This window comes from Saccopteryx bilineata, chromosome 3 (genome assembly GCF_036850765.1).
Source record: "Saccopteryx bilineata isolate mSacBil1 chromosome 3, mSacBil1_pri_phased_curated, whole genome shotgun sequence".
Classification (NCBI taxonomy): Eukaryota; Metazoa; Chordata; class Mammalia; order Chiroptera; family Emballonuridae; genus Saccopteryx; species Saccopteryx bilineata.
In genome coordinates, this window is record NC_089492.1 from 196,415,286 (window position 1) to 196,434,760 (window position 19,475).

General features: G+C 41.0%; 1 protein-coding gene across 7 annotated transcripts in view; it reads left to right on the forward strand.

Annotated features, from left to right (window-relative positions):
* LOC136330915 (serpin B6-like) overlaps positions 1 to 17,796 on the forward strand; it is an 81,341-nt gene extending 63,545 nt beyond the window's left edge. For all 7 annotated transcript variants that reach the window (XM_066268517.1, XM_066268513.1, XM_066268515.1 and 4 more), the window contains exons 4-7: positions 5,944 to 6,061; positions 15,413 to 15,555; positions 16,497 to 16,652; positions 17,255 to 17,796. In XM_066268517.1, coding sequence (XP_066124614.1) covers positions 5,944 to 6,061; positions 15,413 to 15,555; positions 16,497 to 16,652; positions 17,255 to 17,659 — 822 coding nt within the window. In that variant the 3' untranslated portion in view covers positions 17,660 to 17,796. The remainder of the gene's footprint in view (positions 1 to 5,943; positions 6,062 to 15,412; positions 15,556 to 16,496; positions 16,653 to 17,254) is intronic.
* The last annotated feature ends 1,679 nt before the right edge of the window (positions 17,797 to 19,475 follow it).

A 19,475-nucleotide genomic window follows, 5' to 3' on the forward strand; every position in this document is an offset into this window, starting at 1 on the left:
ATATAAAGAAAAACAAAATTTTCAATAAACACAAAGGGTCTCAAGATCATGTGTTATTATAACAACACATTAAGAAATATACACAGCCTGACCTGTGGTGGTGCAGTGGATAAAGCGTCAATCTGGAATGCTGAGGTCACCGGTTCAAAACCCTGGGCTTGCCTGGTCAACGCACATATAGGAAGCAACTACTGAGTTGATTCTTCCTGCTTCTCCCCCAACCCTCTTTCTCTCCCCTCTATCTAAAAATCAATAAATAGAATTTTAAAAAAATACAAACACACACAACTGAATGAAGTAAAGATAATGACAAAAACATGAACATGAAGGGGCTGAGTAAAAACTAGTGATTTTTGAGTGTGATAGAACATAAGCAAACATCAACTTAAAACAGACTGCTAAAAACATATTGTGGTATATATGAAGTACATTATAACCACAAAACACAAATCTGTAAGAGCTACATAAGCAATAAAAGGAAAGGAATCCAAACATAGTATAGGATGTCAGTAACATAGAGGAGAGTGGGAGAATAAGGAAGGAACAGAGAACTACAAAGACAGTCAGAAAACAATAAAATGTCAATAACTATATACGCATGAATAATTATTTTAAATGTAAATAGGCTACATGTACCAATTAAGAGACACAGGGTGGCTAAATGGATAAAAAACAAGACCTGTACATTTGTTATCTATAACAGACCTGGCTCAGGTTGAAAGACACACATAGACTGAAAGTAAGTGGATGGGAAAAAGTATTTCATGCAAATAAAAATGGAAAAAAGAAAAGAATGGGTATCAATATATGTATCAGAGAATAGACTTTAAAACAGAGTTTGTAACAAGAGACAAAGAAGGGCATTTCATAATGATAAAGGGAGCAATCCAACAAGAGAAGATAACCCTTGAAAATATTGACACACTCAACATAGGAGCACCTAACTGTGTAAAGCAAATCTTGATGGACATAAAGGGAGAGATCAACAGCAATACAGTCATAGCAGGGAATTTTAACACTCCATTGACATCAATGGATAGATTTTCCAGACTGAAAATCAATAAGGAAACAGTGGCCATAAATGACACATTAGACTGAATGAACTTATTAGATATCTTTCAAACATTTTAGCCAAAGGCAAAAAAATATACATTATTTACAAGTGTGCATGAAACATTTTTTAGGATGGAACACATATTAGGCCCCAAAACACATCTCGGTAAGTTTAAGAAGATTGAAATCATGTCAAGCATCTTCTTCAATCACAATGGTATGAAACTAGAAATCAAATATAGGAAGAAAAATGAAAAACACAAACTCACGGAGGATAAATAGCATGCTATTAAACAATGAATGAGTTAACAAGGTCAAGGAAGAAATCACACTATACCTTTAGATGATGAAAATAGAAACACAGTGACCTAGGGAGAGTGGTTAGGCAAGATAAAGAAATAAAAGTCATCCAGACAGGAAAGGAAGAAGTAAATCTGTCTTTATTTGCAGATGATATGATATTATAGATAGAAAGCCCTAAAGATTTCACCAAAAAAAATTGTTAGAACTCTTAAGTAATTCAGTATGTTTGCAGGATATAAAATCAGTATACAAAAATCTGTTGCTTCTCTATATACTAATAATGAATGATTGGAAAAAGAAATTAAGAAACAATCCATTTACAAATGCATCAAATAGAACAAAACACTTAGGAATAAATGTAACCAAGGAGGTGAAAGACCTGTATATGATAACCATAAGACACTGATAAAAAGCATTGAAAAATACATAAATCTAAAGATATGCATTCTCATGGATAAGATGAATTAATATTGTTAAAATCTCCATACTACCCAAAGCAATCTATAGCTTCATTTCAATCCCTATGAAAATACCATGGGCACTTTCCACAGAACTAGATCTAACAATCCTAAAATGTATATGAAACCACAAAAGACCTTGAATAGACAGAGCAGTCTTTTTTTTTTTTTTTTGTATATTTCCGAAGTGAGAAGGGGGGGGCAGACAGGCAGACTCCCATTTGCACTTGACCAGGATTCACCCAGCATGCCCACCAGGGGCAATGCTCGGCCCTTCTGGGGCATTGCTCCACTGCAATCAGAGCCATTCCAGTGCCTAAGGTGGAGGCTATGGAGCCATCCTCAGAGCCCAGGCCAACTTTGCGCCAATGGAACCTTGGCTGCGGGAGGGGAAGAGAGAGATAGAATGAAAAGAGAGGGGGAAGGGTGGAGAAGCAGATTGGCGCTCCTCCTGTGTGGCCTGGCCAGGAATCGAACCTAGAACTTCCACACACTGGGCCGACGCTCTACCACTGAGCCAACCGGCCAGGGCTGGATTGTCTGCTTTTATGTGGCCCGATGCAGGTGGTCGTCAGTACTACCATTTCATAGACTATATTGACAAAATATAGTTTTTAAACATTTTGGGGGAGTTGCTCACACTCTAGAATGATCCATCCTAAATGGTAGCCACTGGACACATGTGTAAGCCATTTACCTTTCATATGGTTAGTTAGAGTCAAATAATGGTAACTATTCAATTCTTTAGCAGGAGTAGCTGTATTTCTAGTGCTCAATATAGTCAGTCACATGTGGCTTAGATTTGGAACATTTCCATCTTCAAAGAAAGCTGTGGTGGGACAGGGAGTTTGGGGGGCATGGTAAGGTGGAGGGGAGAATAGAGGGGGATAAATGGTGATGGACAGAGATTTGACTTGGGGTGGTGAACACACAATACAGTGTACAGAGCATGTGTTATAGAATTGGGCACCTGAAACCTATATAATTTTGTTAACCAGTGTCACCCCCCCAAAAAAAAAATTCAATAAAAAGGACAAAAGAAAAAGAAAGTGTGGTGGAAATGGTGTAGAATTGCACATTTTCCCCTCATTATTTTGAAAAATAGGCCCCAGTTCTGAAATGTAGAGGGCGCTGCGGCAGGGTGTCACTTAGCAAATGCAGTGGCTTGTGGGGAGCAACACACCATAGTTGCTGCATCTAAAGTCTTTGTATCTACCTCCTTGATGCACAGCTACTTCCTTAAAGGGTTTAGCAATTTTTAATGTTTATTTGGTATTCAGACACTTATTGTACTTAGTTTATAAGCTAAGATCAAATGTAGCTGATTTTAGGTTAATTCATCATTTACTTATTTCTCATATTACACTGGGGAAAGTTTTTTTTCTTTTTCTGTTGCATGAGGTTTTAGAACTATTTCTATATATTTCTGCATTGCTGAGTCCAAATCTGAAACCTGTTTTTTGGTGCATACTCCAGTTTTTATGCAATTTTAATTTTCTTTTTGTTACAGTTAATGGAATGTATTTTGTTATTGTCGTTTTTACAGGGACAGAGAGAGAGAGGGATAGATAGGGACAGACAGACAGGAACGGAGAGAGATGAGAAGCATTAATCATCAGTTTTTTGTTGCAACACCTTAGTTGTTCATTGATTGCTTTCTCATATGTGGCTTGACCGCGGGCCTTCAGCAGACAGAGTAACCCCTTGCTTGAGCCAGCGACCTTGGGTCCAAGCTGGTGAGCTTTTTGCTTAAGCCAGATGAGCCCGCGCTCAAACTGGCGACCTCGGGGTCTCGAACATGGGTCCTTCCGCATCCCAGTCTGATGCTCTATCCACTGCGCCATCGCCTGGTCAGGTGGCATGCATTGGTTTTTAAATTGGAGTTAAAGGGCAACGACTCTTGGATTGAACATAACCACAAGGCAATTAATGTTTTACAAACATCATTTTTACATAATTGTAGTTGTTTTTAAATGTAAAAAATTATTATCTGATAAAACCACCCTCTTATTTTGTTTTAAGATTGAATCATGGCTTCTTCAGGTAGGCGTAAATGTAAGAATATCCTGACACTTTCTGTTATATATGTGGCTGTTACTTCAACATCAAAGGCTCAGTATTTCATCATTTGTGACACATGCATATATTATCTATTTTCAAGTTCCCCTTGGCAATCAAGACAAGAATTAGGCCCCTCATATTGTGTGTCATAATTGTGAGGAAATGCTTCATGACTAGACGAAAGGAAAGCGCAAAGGAATGCCTTTTGGTATTCCCATGGTTTGGCATGAACCTAAGGACCACAGCAGAGACTGTTATTTCTGTCTGATTCATACAAAGGGCACCGGCAAGAAAAAACGGCATATGATCGCATACCCTAATATTCCTCAGCAATACGACCTGTCCCACACTCTGAGACACTCCCAGTTCCAGTTTTCAATGGTTTTATTTCTTCTAAGGACTAAGAAAGTGAACATGGTGATCCAGTGTATTTTGATAAGATGCATGAGGAAATGATTATAGAATCTGAAGGGTCTTCTGATGCCAAGCAGTCATTAACCCCTCAGCAGTTTAGCCAACCTGAATTGAATGACTTAGTAAGAGATTTGGGCCTGTCAAAGAAAGCAGCTGAGTTATTAGCCTCTAGGCTTCAAGAAAAGAATGTATTTCACTGGTCAGCTAAAGTATCCCATTTCAGGAAGCGTGAACAAATTTTTGTGGACTTTTTTCCCGAAGACAAACACTTTGTTTACTGTCATGATATCTGTAGTCTTCTCAGCCAGCTAGGTGCCCGACAGAATGGCGGCAATTTCTTGACAGCTCTAAATGGAGTCTGAAATATGTTCTCCTACACAACAGTAATGTTTATGCAACTGTTCCAATTTGTTATTCAACTCATCTGCGAGAAGATTATAATGACATAAAAATTGTCCTCGACTTTCTGAAGTATGAGGAGCATAACTGGACCATTTGTGTGGATCTTAAAATGGTAAATTTCCTGCTAGGACAACAGAGAGGTTTCATGAAGTATCCTTGCTTTCTGTGTTTGTGGGACAGCCGAGCTCGGGAGTAACACTGGACACAGAAGGAGTGGCCAAAACGTGAAGCTCTGGAAGTAGGGATGCAAAATATTGTGAATGAACCTGTAGTTAATCGAGACAGGATCATTTTTCCCCCACTTCACATCAGACTTGGCTTAATGAAGCAATTTGTTCAGGCTTTGAATAGAGAAAGCGAATGCTTTCAACATACTATTTCTGCTTTTCCTGCCTTGGCTTTCGAGAAGATAAAAGCAGGTGTATTTGATGGACCTCAAATTTGAATCCTCATATGTGATGAAGAATTTGCCAGGAAGATAAAGAGGAGAAAGCAGCATGGCAGTCTTGTGGCAGTTACAAAGAACTTTCTTGGCAATAAAAAAGCAGAAAACTATGAACTTTTGGTTCAAAGGATGCTGTTGGGTTTTCACGACACTGGATGTAACAGGAGCGTTAAGATTTACTTCTTGAGCAGTCACCTCGATAAATTTCCTGAAAATCTTGGAGCTGTTAGTGATGAGCAGACTACTGCTGGAGCATCAAACAAGATTGTCCTTAACAAGTACAAAAATGCAAGAGCTACAAACGCAAATTTTTGCCAGAATAGAATTTAAATGTTTTGCGCAAATTTTATGATTAAAATAAGTGTTTTGATATGTTCTATTTCGAAATTGTAGACAAATTCTGATGCAATCATATCTTTTAGTATATTAATGTGTTTACTGCATTATATAAATTATTATATTTTCACAAAGATGATTCCCAAGAAGACATTCTACCTCATTATGTTAAACTAAATGTTGAAAATTTTACAGTAAGATGAAAATTTAAAATCTTGAATTGCAAAAAATCTGTAGCTTACAGAGAAAAACTAATGTCAGATTGGATATCACCACACTCGAATTAGATAAGAACAAGTGTTTTTGAGGATGCAACAAAAATTTTGTTCACTAGTGTTATTTATTAATTCATTTCTCAGTATTTTTATTCCTCAGCACATATAAGTCATGCAATTATCTATATTCTGATTGGCACAAAAGAAATCCACTGGTGCTTTTGTAGCCATGCAATGGTGTTGCTGTCTCCTCCAGTCTTTCAAAGATTCCTGCCGCAAATTCTACCAGGCAGAGATGGAAGAGCTCGACTTCTTCAAAGCCACAGAGGAGGCGAGAAAACACATCAACACCTGGGTCACTGACAAGACAGAAGGTGACAATATATTGTTATTCTCTTTTAATAGTATTTTAATTAATCTTAGTGCCAGTTTCTTCATCAGCTGTAAATAAATGATTTTTTTCTCAAAATAACTGTAATCTTTAAAAAAATCTTCTGAAATATGCCAATGTATGATAATTTTCTCTAGAGTCTTCCTGTTCTTAATGATACATCTGGGATGTCTCTGAATATCCAGTACACCTTTTCCAGAACAACCCATACTTTAATCTTTGTTGTTAATGTTAATCTAGTCTTTCTTTCCACAAATAATTTAAGGAATACTTTGGATATGGGTCTCAGGCTGTCTTCCTGGACAGCGTAGATAGTGCCCTGCAGAGGCACTCAAAAATACCCTCACCCACTGGGACTTGAGTTTAACTGGTCTTTACACTTGCTGCAGACTTTCACCTTTCTTTAGGCACAAGGCATTCCCTTCTGTCTCATTGTGATGGAATTCATCCTATACCTATTACCTTGTTCATGTTACGTGTTTTATTCAAGCGATGGTACAGCTGTCCCTCGCCATATCGTGTTTCACATTTTGCAGTCTCACTGTATCGTGGATTTTTTAATTGTATATATCTAATTTTGTATCGCGGATTTTTCACTATATCATGGGGTTTTGCAGTATATATATATATATACATTTAAATTTATTGTGTTTACATAGATTCTAGTGTCCCACTGAATACATCCCCCCATCCCCGTGTTCCCCTCAACATTCCCCTTGCCCCCCTCCCTCCAACACCCTTCCCGCTTCCCTCCAGGATTTGCTTTTCTGCTCTCTATAATGCTGTTACGTATATATAATTTCACCAATCTCTTTTCTTTCTCTGATCCCATCCTCTCATCCCCTCTCCCTCTGTCCACTTTCCCTCTGATCCCTTTGATCCCTCCTCTGCCTCTATTCTGTTCCTCAGTTCACATTGTTCATTGGATTCCTCAAATGAGTGAGGTCATACAATTTTTTTCTTTCTCTGCCTGGCTTACTTCATTTAAAATAATAGTTTCCAGGTCCATCCATGTTGTCGCAAAAGGTAAGATCTCCTTTTTCATGGCCGCATAGTATTCCACTGTGTATATGTACTACAGCTTTTTAATCTACTCATCCACTGACACACACTTGGGCTGTTTCCAAATCTTGGCTATTGCAAACAATGCGGACATGAACATGTGGATGCATTTCTTCTTTTGAATCAGTGATGTAGTGTTCTAGGATATATTCCTAAAAGTGGGGTGACTGGGTCAAAAGGCAGTTTGATTTTTAATTTTTTTGAGGAATCTCCATACTGTTTTCCACAGTGGCTGCACCAGTCTGCATTTCCTACCAGCAGTGCAGGAGGGTTCCCCTTTCTCCACATCCTCTCCAGCACTTATTCTGTGTTGTTTTGTTAATTAGCGCCATTCTGACTTGTGTGAGGTGATATCTCATTGTGGTTTTAATTTGCATTTCTCTAATAATTAGTGCTGTTGAACATTTTTTCATCTGCCTATTGGCCATCTATATGTCCTCTTTGGAGAAGTGTCTGTTCATTTATTTTCCCCATTTTTTGATTGGATTGTTTATCTTCCTGGTGTTGAGTTTTACAAGTTCTTTATAAATTTTGGTTATTAGGCCCTGGCCGGTTGGCTCAGTGGTACAGCGTTGGCCTGGCATGCAGGAGTCCTGGGTTCGATTCTGGGCCAGGGCACACAGGAGAGGCGCCCATCTGCTTCTCCACCCCTCCCCCTCTCCTTCCTCTCTGTCTCTCTCTTCCCCTCCCGCAGCCGAGGCTCCATTGGAGCAAAGATGGCCCGGGCGCTAGGGATGGCTCCTTGGCCTCTGCCCCAGGCACCAGAGTGGCTCTGGTCACGACAGAGCAACGCCCCGGATCTCCCCGGATGGGCAGAGCATCGCCCCCTGGTGGGCATGCTGGGTGGATCCCAGTCGGGCGCATGCGGGAGTCTCTCTGACTGCCTCCCTGTTTCCAGCTTCAGAAAAATACAAAAAAAAAAAAATTTGGTTATTAACCCCTTATCAGATGTATTGTCAAATATGTTCTCCCATTGTGTGGTTTGTCTTTTTATTTTGTTCATATTGTCTTCAGCTGTGCAAAAGCTTTTTAGTTTGATATAGTCCCATTTGTTCATCCTGTCCTTTATTTCACTTGCCCATGGAGATAAATCAGCAATATATTGCTGCAAGAGATGCTGGCGAGCTTACTGCCTATGTTTTCTTCTAAGATGCTTATGGTTTCATGACTTACATATAAGTCTTTTATTCATTTTGAGTTTATTTTTGTGAATGGTGTAAGTTGGTGGTCTAGTTTTATTTTTTTGCAGGTAGCTGTTCAGTTTTCTCAGCACCATTTATTTAAGAGACTGTCTTTACTCCATTGTATGCTCTTACCTTCTTTGTCAAATATCAAATGTCCATAAAGGTAAGGGTTTATTTCTGGGTTTTCTGTTCTGTTCCATTGATCTATATGCCTGTTCTTATGCCAGTAACAAGCTGTTTTGAGTACAATGGCCTTGTAGTATCACTTGATATCAGGAAGTGTGATACCTCCCACTTTATTCTTCTTTTTCAAGATTGCTGAGGCTATTCGTGTTCTCTTTTGGTTTCATATAAATTTTTGAAATATTTGTTCTATATCTGTCATTGGTATTTTAATGGGAATTGCGTTGAATTTATAAATTGCTTTGAGTAATATAGACATTTTAATGGTGTTTATTTCTCCTATCCATGAACATGATGTATGCTTTCACTTATTTGTATCTTTCTTGATTTCTTTTATCAATGTTTTATAATTTTCTGAGTACAAGTCTTTAACCTCTTTGGTTAAATTTACTCCTAGGTACTTTATTTTTTTTGTTGTAATAGTGAAGGGTATTGTTTTCTTAATTTCTCTTTCAGACAGTTCATCATTGGTGTATAAAAATGCCTCTGATTTCTGAGTATTAATTTTATATCCTGCCACCTTGCTGAATTTATTTATCAGGTCCAGTAGTTTTTTGACTGAGACTTTAGGGTTTTCTACGTACAATATCATATCATTAGCAAATAATGATAGTTTTACTTCTTCTTTTCCAACTTGAATGCCTTTTATTTCTTCTTGTCTGGTTGCTGTGGCTAGGACTTCCAGGACTATGTTGAATAAGAGTGGTGAAAGGGGGCACCCCTGCCTTGTTCTTGATCTTAAGGGGATTGCTTTTAATTTTTGCCCATTGAGTATGATGTTGGCTGTGGGTTTGTCATAGATGGCTTTTATCATGTTGAGGCATGTTCTCTGTATTCCCACTTTGCTGAGAATTTTTATCATAAATGGATGCTTTTTCTGCATCTATTGATATAATCATGTGATTTTTCTCCTTCCTTTTGTTTATGTGATGAATCACATTGATTGATTTGCAAATATTGTACCAGCCTTGCATCCCAGAATAAATCCCACTTGATCATGATATATGATTTTTTTCATGTATTGCTGGATACAGTTTGCTAATATTTTGTTGAGAATTTTAGCATTTAAATTTATCAGGAAATTGGCCTGTAGTTTTCTTTCTTTGTGTTGTCTTTGCCTGGTTTTGGAATCAGAATTATGCTGGCCTTGTAAAACGAGCTTGGAAGTCTTCCCTCCTCTTGAATTTTTTGAAATAGCTTGAGAAGGATAGGAGTTAGTTCTCTTTGAATATTTGGTAGAATTCGCCTGTGAAGCCCGGGGCTTTTGGGTTTGTTTTTGTTTTGTTTTGTTTTGCATTTGTTGTAATTGGTCTGTTTAGGTTTTCTGATTCTTCCAGATTGATTTTTGAAAGATCATATGTTTCAAGGAATTTGTCCATTTCACCTAGGTTGTCTAATTTTTGGCATATAGTTCTTCATCGTATTTTCTTACAATCCTTTGTATTTCTGCTGTGTCAGTTGTTGCTTCTTCACTCTCATTTCTAATTTTATTTATTTGAGTCCTTTTTTTCTTGGTGAGTCTGGTTAAAGGTTCATCAATCTTGTTTACCTTTTCAAAGAACCAGCTCTTGGTTCCATTGATCCTCTGTATTGTTTTTTAGCCTCTATGTCGTTTATTTCCGCTCTGATCTTTAGTATTTTCTTCCTTCTACTTCCTCTGGGCTTTACTTGTTGTTCTTTTTCTAGTTCTTTTAGATCCAGGGTTAAATTGTTTATTTGAGCTTTTTCTAGCTTCTTAAGGTATGCCTGTAATGCAGTGAGCTCCCCCCTCAGGACTGCTTTTGCTGTGTCCCATAAATTTTGAGTTGTTGTATGTTCATTTTCATTTGTTTCAAAAAAACTTTTGATTTCTTCCTTGATCTCATTGTTAACCCATTCATTATTTAATAACATGCTATTTAGTTTCCGAGTGTTTGAATGTTTTTCAGTTTTTCTATTGTATTTGATTTCTAGTTTCATGCCATTGTGATCCAAGAAGATGCTTGATATGATTGCAGTCTTCTTAAATTTATCGAAACTCATTTTGTGTTCTAACATGTGGTCTATCCTAGAGAATGTACTATGAGCACTTGAAAAGAATGTATATTCTGCTTTAGGGTGAAAGGTTCTGAAGATATCTATTAAATCCAGTTGATCTAGACCAGGGGTCAGGAACCTATGGCCTGAGCCAGATGTTGCTCTTTTGATGGCTGCATCTGGCTTGCAGACAAATCTTTAATAAAAAACAATAACGTTAAAAATGTAAAACATTCTCATGTATTACAATCTATTTCCTGCCGCTAATGCTCATGGTTGCTGGTGGCTGGAGCCAATCACAGCTGTCCTTGGGACAACACAAAATTTTTATTGGATAATGCATAATGTACACGGGTTGTTGTATGGCTCTCATGGAATTACATTTTAAAATATGTGGCGTTCATGGCTCTCTCAGCCAAAAAGGTTCCCAAACCCTGATCTAGTTTGTCCTTTAAGTCTTCTGTTTCTTTGTTAATTTTCTTTCTTGAAGATCTATCCAGTGCTGTTAGTAGGGTATTGAAATCCCCTACAGTTATAGTATTGCTGATGATCTCGTCCTTTATGTCCATCAAAATCTGCTTTATATATTTAGGTGTTTCCTATATTAGATGCATAGATATTTATAATGGTTATATTTTCCTGTTGGATTGCTCCTTTTAGCATTATTTAGTGACCTTCTTTATCCCTTACTATAAACTTTGTTTTAAAGTCTGTTTTGTCAGATATAAGTATTGCTACCTTAGCTTTTTTTTCATTTCCATTTGCATGAAATATATTTTTATCTCTTTGCTTTCAGTCTATGTGTATCTTTTGTTATGAGGTGGATCTCCTGTAGGCAGCATATGTACAGGTCCTGTTTTCTTATCCACGTAGCTACCCTATGTCTTTTGATTGGAACATTTAGTTCATTTATATTTAAGGTTATTATTGATATGTAGTTGTTTATTGCCATTTTATTTAAATCTACATTCCTCTTTTACTAGTTATTCCCCCCTTTGATCTGTTTACAACAGGCCCCTTAACATTTCTTGCAGCATTGGTTTGGTTGTAATGAATTCCTTGAGTTGTTTTTTTTTTCTGGGGAGCTTTTTATTTCTCCTTCAATTTTAAATGATAGCCTTGCTGGATAAAGTAGTCTTGGTTGTAGGTTCTTGTTCTGCATTACTTTGAATATGTCTTGCCATTTTCTTCTGGCCTCAAGTGTTTCCGTTGAGAAGTCAGATGTCATTTTTTTTTTTTTTTTTTTACAGAGGCAGAGATAGACAGGGACAGACAGACAGGAACGGAGAGAGATGAGAAGCATCAATCATCAGTTTCTCGTTGCGCATTGCGACTTCTTAGTTGTTCATTGATTGCTTTCTCACATGTGCCTTGACCACGGGCCTTCAGCAGACCGAATAACCCCCTGCTGGAGCCAGCGACCTTGGGTCCAAGCTGGTGAGCTCTTTGCTCAAGCCAGATGAGCCCGCGCTCAAGCTGGCGACCTCGGGGTCTCGAACCTGGGTCCTTCCGCATCCCAGTCCGACGCTCTATCCACTGCGCCACCACCTGGTCAGGCCAGATGTCATTTTTATGAGGGCTCCTTTGTAGGTGATTGACTGCTTTTCTCTTGCAGCTTTTTGTATTCTTTCTTTATCTCTTAGCTTTGGTATTTTAATTATGTATTTTGGTGTAGGTCTCTTTGGGTTCCTCTTTATTGGGATTCTCTGAATTTCTTGGCCTTCTGTGACTTTTTCCTGCATCAATTTAGGGAAGTTTTCAGCTATGATTTCTCCAATCAGGTTCTCTATCCCTTGTTCTTTCTCTTCTCCTTCAGGAACCTCTGTGATGTGAATGTTCTCTTCATGTTGTCACAGAGCTCTCTTAGAGTTTCCTCAGACTTTTTGATCCTCTTTTCTTTTTCTTGTTCTGCTTTCGTGCTTTCACTTATCTTGTCCTCTAAATTGCTGATTCAGTCTTCTGCTTCATCCAGTCTGCTTTTTATTCCTTCTAGTTTAGTCTTTATTTCTGATATTGTGTTTGTCATTTCTGTCTGATTCTATTTTATGATTTTAGTGTCCTTTTTGATGTCAGCTGTCTTTTTGTTTAGGAGCTCATTTTGTCCATCTATTGTTGCTCTAAGATCCTTGAGGATCCTAACAATCATTATTCTAAACTCTGCATCCGGTATCTAGGTTATTTCCATTTCATTCCGTTCTTTTTCTGAGGATTTCTCTTGTTGATTCATTTGAATTGCACTTTTCTGTCTTCCCATTTTGTCTCTGTATAGACTGCTCCTTTGGATGTGTTGTTTGTGTAGCTAGCTGAGTATAGGTTGGTGTTGTCTGCTTTCAGCTTTCAGTTGTGTTGCTTCTAAATCTTCTTGGGTTGGCCTCTCCTGTTATTTGTTATCTGCTGTGTACTAATCTGCTGCTACTGCTCTTTTTCTGTTTGTGACACTGTTTTCAATGCCTTAGCTGGGTCAGATGTGAGGAGCCTTTCCTTAAGATACCACTCTAATTATGGTTGTTAGGGCCTGAGCTGATGCTCTCTGTATCTGGCCGCTGTATATACCAGCCCTGGACCTCCCTGGCTGGAACCTGGCACAGAGTAGTGGGAGTCACTGCTTCTGACTGGCCCTTGGCAACCTTCTTGGAGGTACAGGTGATCCAAAATTTGTGTCTGCCTCTGCTGGGCTCTGATGTCATTGTAACTGTAAGCTGCACTCCTAGGCTGGCTTTTATCCACTCTGGGCAGTGTGTGTGGCCTCTCTATTCCTGAAGTGAGGTCTTTCTGCCAGCCCCTCTCTGCCTCTGCCTGCTCAGACACTCAGGCCCCAGCGTGGGCTGGCAGGCCACAGCTCCAGCTGCTTTGCAGGTGTGTGGGACTCCCTGCCTCTCTGGGCTCCACCCCCCTACTGGTGTGAAGGATGCCTCTTCAGGCTCTACCCACCTCTCTCCTTTGCAGCGGGGGCCACTGGGCTCCGCCCTCCCAATGCACAGGCCGCCTCTCCAGGTTCCGCCCCTCAATGTGGCGGCACAGGCTGCCTCTCCAGGCTCTGCCCCTCGATGTGGCAGAGTGGGCTGCCTGGCTCCGCCCCCTGTGGGACTGCAGCACCCCTTGCGAGACTCCACCTTCAATGGGTGCTCGAGATGCCTCACATGCTGGGATCCGCTCAGTGCGGGCGCAGGGGATGCCTTGTCCCGCAGAGTTTTGCAGCCCAGTCCTCCTCCACTTCAGAGGGTACTCAGCAGGTTGGGGGGGGGCAGTGTAGCGCAGACCTCGGCACTCAAATCCTGTGTCCCTGATGCACCCCCTGCTTCTAAGTGTCTCTCTGCACTAACTGGAGCAAGAGAGCCTCTGTTGGGTGGAGCAATTGCTTCCCTTTGTTGACTTGGTTCTCCCAGGAAGAATGATCACTTTAGGTTTGGGGAGTGATACAGTACAGGGGTCAGGGTCGCTGTCCCCCACAGTCTCTCCCTGTGTCCCTGAGACTACACTCTCCTCTTGCAACTCCGGTCCTCTCCACGCTCCCCACTCCCGGAGCCCCAGGTAAGTGGCTGTGAACCAGGTTTTCTGCGTGGTCCCCTTAAGACAGAGCCTGGGTTTGAGAGTTCTGTCTCCCTCTCGCAAACAGTAACCCAGCTCTTCTTTCAGCTAAATACTGTTCGTATGCCTCCTCTAGTCTCTAAGGCTCCAGGCTGGGATTCCGATACTATGGCTGAGGGCCCACAACTCTCTGGGAAACCCACCCCGCAGTAAGAGACCCTTCTGGCTGCCTCTCACTCCTGGGAGCGGGGCAGCTCTTTCCACGTCTCCGCCTTTCCTACCAGTCTCAATGTGGTTCCTTCAGTGATGCTTGGTTATAGATTCCTCTTAGTTTAGTCCAAAGTTGGTTTTTCAAGATGATTGTTCCTAAGTTAAGTTGTAATCCACTTTGGTTTTTGGAGGTGAGAGTTGTAATGTCTGCCTACTCCATCATCATTTTCCTTCCTATATATTTATTATTTTAATTATTCTTTGTGGTAAAATAAACATTTTCTAGCCTAAAAGATTTAAAACAATATAAAATATAAATTAAAACATTAAAAGAATATTATTGTATATTCACTGGTGAGTACCTGTATAGAATTTTATATGTTAAAATTACGTAGATTTAAGAGTGCAGAAAATGTTTAAAAGCATAGGAAGTGTTTATAATAGAGTGTGGTAAAAGTTAATAACAGTGTGGGAAAGGTTTATAAGAGTGTGGGGCCTGACCAGGTGGTGGTGCAGTGGATAGAGCATCAGACTGGGATGTGGAAGACCCAGGTTCGAGATCCCGAGGTCACCAGCTTGAGCATGGGTTCATCTGGTTTGAGCAAAGTTCAACAGCTTGGACCCAAGGTCACTGGCTTGAGCAAGGGGTTACTTGGTCTGCTGAACACCCGTGGTCAAGGCACATATGAGAAAGTAGTCAATGAACAACTAAGGTGTTCCCAAAAAACCCCTGATGATTGATGTTTCTCATCTCTGTTCCTGTCTGTCTGTCCCTATCTATCCCTCTCTCTGACTCTCTCTGTCTCTGTTTAAAAAAAAAAGATTGTGAGGAGGGTTTATAAAGCCTTAAAATATATATAAATAATAAAATAAATATAAGGTTGCTACTTTGCTGACTTTCGCCTATCATAGGGGGTTCTGGAACCTAACCTCTGCTCTAGATGAGGGACCACTATATTTTAAGTTTGGTTTTTGTTGTTTTGTTTTGTTTTTGCTGCTATTGTTTTAAAGACCAGTATCCCGTACATGGTTATAGTTTTGGGACAGTAAACTCCTTTATCTGTCTATGCAAGGAGATTCCTTATCTGGATATTATCCCCAAAACATGCATCAGGACACTCTTAGCTAACTGGTTCTTTAATTCTTTTCAGGTAAAATTACAGAGCTGCTGTCTCCAAATTCAATTAATTCCCTTACTTGTCTGGTTCTCGTGAATGCCATCTACTTCAAAGGAAACTGGGATAATCAGTTTAAGAAAGAACTGACCAAGGAAAGACCATTTAAAGTCAGCAAGGTGAATATTTTGCAATAATATAGGAGATTCTTGAAAACAGTCGCTGTGTTCAAGGGGGTGTGCTCTCCAGGCTTGGGGATGATTTTACTGGGCCTGCTTTGCCCACAGAACCATTGAGGGGCCCTGTGACTGTAGCATATGGGGGAAGGGAGAGGGAGCAGAGGGCATGGGGGAGCAAGCTCCTGTCACCATGACAGGTTGCTTTAAGGACTTCAGTTTTTGCTCCCTCAGAGTACAGGGTGAGCCATGGAAAGGTGTTAGGCCAAAGAGTGATGTGATCTGACATATGATTTGATTTAACGGTTCCCTCTGGCTGCTGGACAGAGAAAAGTCACAAGGGGAAAGGGTCTGTAGGAAGTCATCCCAGTGACCAGGTCTAGGCTGATGGCGGTAGAAGTAGAAAATACAAGTTGGATTCTTGTTATATTTTAAATGTAGAGCCAAGATTATTTATTTGCTGATGAGTCAGATGTGTGGTATAAAAGACAGGAGATAAGGGAGTCTCGGGTTTTTGACAATGAGATGGATGGTGCCAAAATCAACTGAGATGGGGAAAATTATAGATAGAGCAGACCTGAGAGGGACTTGTGACATATGACAGTGGGGGTTTCTTTTATGTTCAAGTGCAGGTGTCAAGGGGGCAGTATAATATATGAATCTTGAGTACAAGGGAGAGGTCCCAGCTAGAAATATAAATTTGTAAATTTTAGTTAAAATCACAAGACTGAATGACATCACCAAGGGAAAAGCATTGAGCCCTGGGTACCCCAGTATCTGGAGGTTGAGGCTGTGAATTTAAGCCCTCAAAAGAAGGGACTGAGGTCGTGTTCTGGAAGCAAACAAAGTATTTCTAGGGGCCCAGAGTGGCCCAGCTCTGTTGATTTGTCCAGTGTGTTAACTGAGTCTTGTTTCAATTTAATGTTTATCATTTTTTCTTCTAGAATGAGAAGAAACCTGTTCAAATGATGTTTAAGAAATCTACCTTTAATACGACCTATGTAGGAGAAATATTCACCAAAATTCTGGTGCTGCCTTATGTTGGCAAAGAACTAAACATGATCATCATGCTTCCTGATGAAAACATTGACTTGGAAACGGTACTGAGTGCTGAGTAATAGTTGTGCTGTGATGGCTAGGGAATCCTCTCTGCATTTGTGCTTAGCGGTCCTCTGCATCTTCCCTGTGAATGTTTCTAGTGACAACATAACTTCCCCGTCATTGCTGTCTCACACCGCACGGCATAGAGCAGTCGCATCATGGCATAGGTTCTAGTGGGCAGTAAAGTATAGCCCTGGCCGGTTGGCTTAGCGGTAGAGCATAGACCCAGCATGTGGAAGTCCCAGGTTTGATTACGGACAAGGCACACAGGAGAGATGACCATCTGCTTCTCTGCCCCTCCCCTCTCCCTTCTCTCTCTCTCTCTCTCTCTCTCTCTCTCTCTCTCTCTTTCCCTTCTGCAGCCACAGCTTGAATGATTTGAACATATCTTCCCCAGGCACTTAGGATGGCTCCTTGGAGCCTCAACCTCAGGGGCTAAAATAGCTCGGTTGTGAGCATGGCTCCAGATGGGCAGAGCATTGGCCCCAGACAGGGCTTGCCAGGTGGATCCTGGTTGGGGTGCATGCAGGAATCTGTCTATCTTCCCTTCTCTTAAAAAAAAAAAAAAAAGATGATAAAATCTTTAACCCTCCTCTTCCAGGTGGAAAAAGCACTAACTTATGAAAAATTCAAAGAATGGACAAGACCAGACATGATGGATGAAGAGGAGGTGGAAGTATCCCTTCCTAGATTTAAACTGGAGGAGGATTATGACATGGAGGATGTCCTTCGTGCTCTGGGCATGACTGATGCCTTTGAGCAGAACAGGGCAGACTTTTCTGGAATGTCATCCAGGGGAGGTCTCTTTCTGTCCAAGGTTCTGCACAAGGCCTTTGTGGAGGTCAACGAGGAAGGCACGGAAGCTGCGGCCGCCACTGCCGCCATCATGATGCTTCGGTGTGCCAGACTCACCGCCAGGTTCTGCGCTGACCACCCCTTCCTTTTCTTCATCCAGCACAGCAAGACCAAAGCCATTCTGTTCTGTGGCCGAGTCTCCTCCCCTTGAGGGAGTGGGCAGCACAGCTCATAGCCCTTCACCTGTCTTCTGGCCTGCTTTTCCTCCCAACGCTTCGCAATGTGCCTGAAATCCTAAGTGACCTTTGGTAACAGTTAAAAAATAAAGGGCCTAATTTTGAAATTCCACATTCAGAGCTCCTTGTGTATATGTTTGTTCACAGTGTTGTTTTCTAGGATCTGAAATTGCCATTTGGGGGTGGGGCCTATGGTCACATGGGCAGTAGCCGCACTAGTGGTTTAGCACATGCCCTACACCTGCTCTGAAAGGTGTCCCCTCCATCCTCACACCCATGCGAGGCCTCAGGTCTGCCCTTTAGTCAGAGTGCTGTGCCCACAGCCAGCTGCTAGGGTAATCAGTGCTACTCCTCTCTCTTCACTACACATTGGCACTGTTAGTGAGATAACAGCTGAAACAGATTGAAGAACTGTGGGAAGCAGGTCTCAGAACCTCAGCAAGGAGCTCTGTTCCAAATCTTGTTGCAAGCTCTCCAGAAGCCAGTGCAGCATGACCAGGTGGTGGTGCAGTGGTAGAGCGTTGGCCTAAGATGCTAAGGATCCAAGTTTGAAACCCTGAGGTCCCTGGCATGAGCGTGGGCTCATCCAGCTTTAGTGTGGGCTCACCGACTTGAGCACAGGGTCATAAGCTTGAGCATGACCCAATGGTCGCTGGTTTGAACAAGGGGTCACTGACTTGGCTGTAGCCCCCAGGTCAAGGCACGTATGAGAAAACAATCAATGAACAACTAAGATGCTGCAATGAAGAATTGATGCTTCTCATCTCCCTTGCTGTCTGCCTGCCTGCCTGCCTATCTGTCTGTTTCTCTCTCTCTTGCTAAAACAAACAAAAACAAAACAGTTTTTTTTGCAGGGGCAGGGAGAGCCATTCACTTAGGATCCCGGGAAATCAGTCCCATTTTCCACATTTGTTTCTGCTTTTATTGTAGTTTGCACTCATAATCTGTGATCACGTACCTGTTCACACGCACAGCCATCTCTTTCCCTGAAAATGTTAATTTAATCCTTTGAGTAGTACGAATGTTCATGTATGTCCTCGTACCTCCTGACCATCCAGAGTATGATCGATTTATTTTTAAAATGTGTAAAACAACATTTTAAAAAGGCAAATGTTCTTCTTGTTTCCATAAATTGGTTATCAAACAAACATGATTTTAAATTAATAAAACTAGAACTGGAACTAATTCCATTTTTTGAAAAAACTCACTTCCAGGGGTCAGCGAGCATGAAAAAAACTCACTAGTTAAAGGGTTAAATTGCTACAGGAGCTAGCGATAGACAGGCCCATTCACAATAATGTAATTTAAGACTACTTCATGAGTACGCACCAGATGATTTTCTCTTTTACTCCAAGTAGTAGAAAAAAGGGGGCTGCTAAGGTTTCTGCAGACACTTGTATTATTTGCTGGAATCATGACCACTGTGCTCAGTGATACAGGAGCCAATTGATGTGTGAGGTTCAAGTGGGAGAGCAGTACTGTGTTCCAGGGGCAGCCGCAAGGACTCCCCCAATGATGTACTGGCAGTCATCAGGAGCCTGGGCTCCCTCTAACTTAGCGGATGTGATGCACATTTTCATTCTGTTGCTGGTGCAATTCCCCCGGCTTCAGTCAAGCCTGCAACTTAGTTGTGGGGAGTGACTGGGACTGAGGAAACATTTATATTATGAATGGGATGAGAAGAGGAAAGGATTATGAGGTCTGGCTTGTTTCCCACCCACTCTCTGCTCAGCACTAAGCATATTTGCTGCGTGTTGTGCAATAGTCTTTAAGCATTCAGGTCTCAGGGTG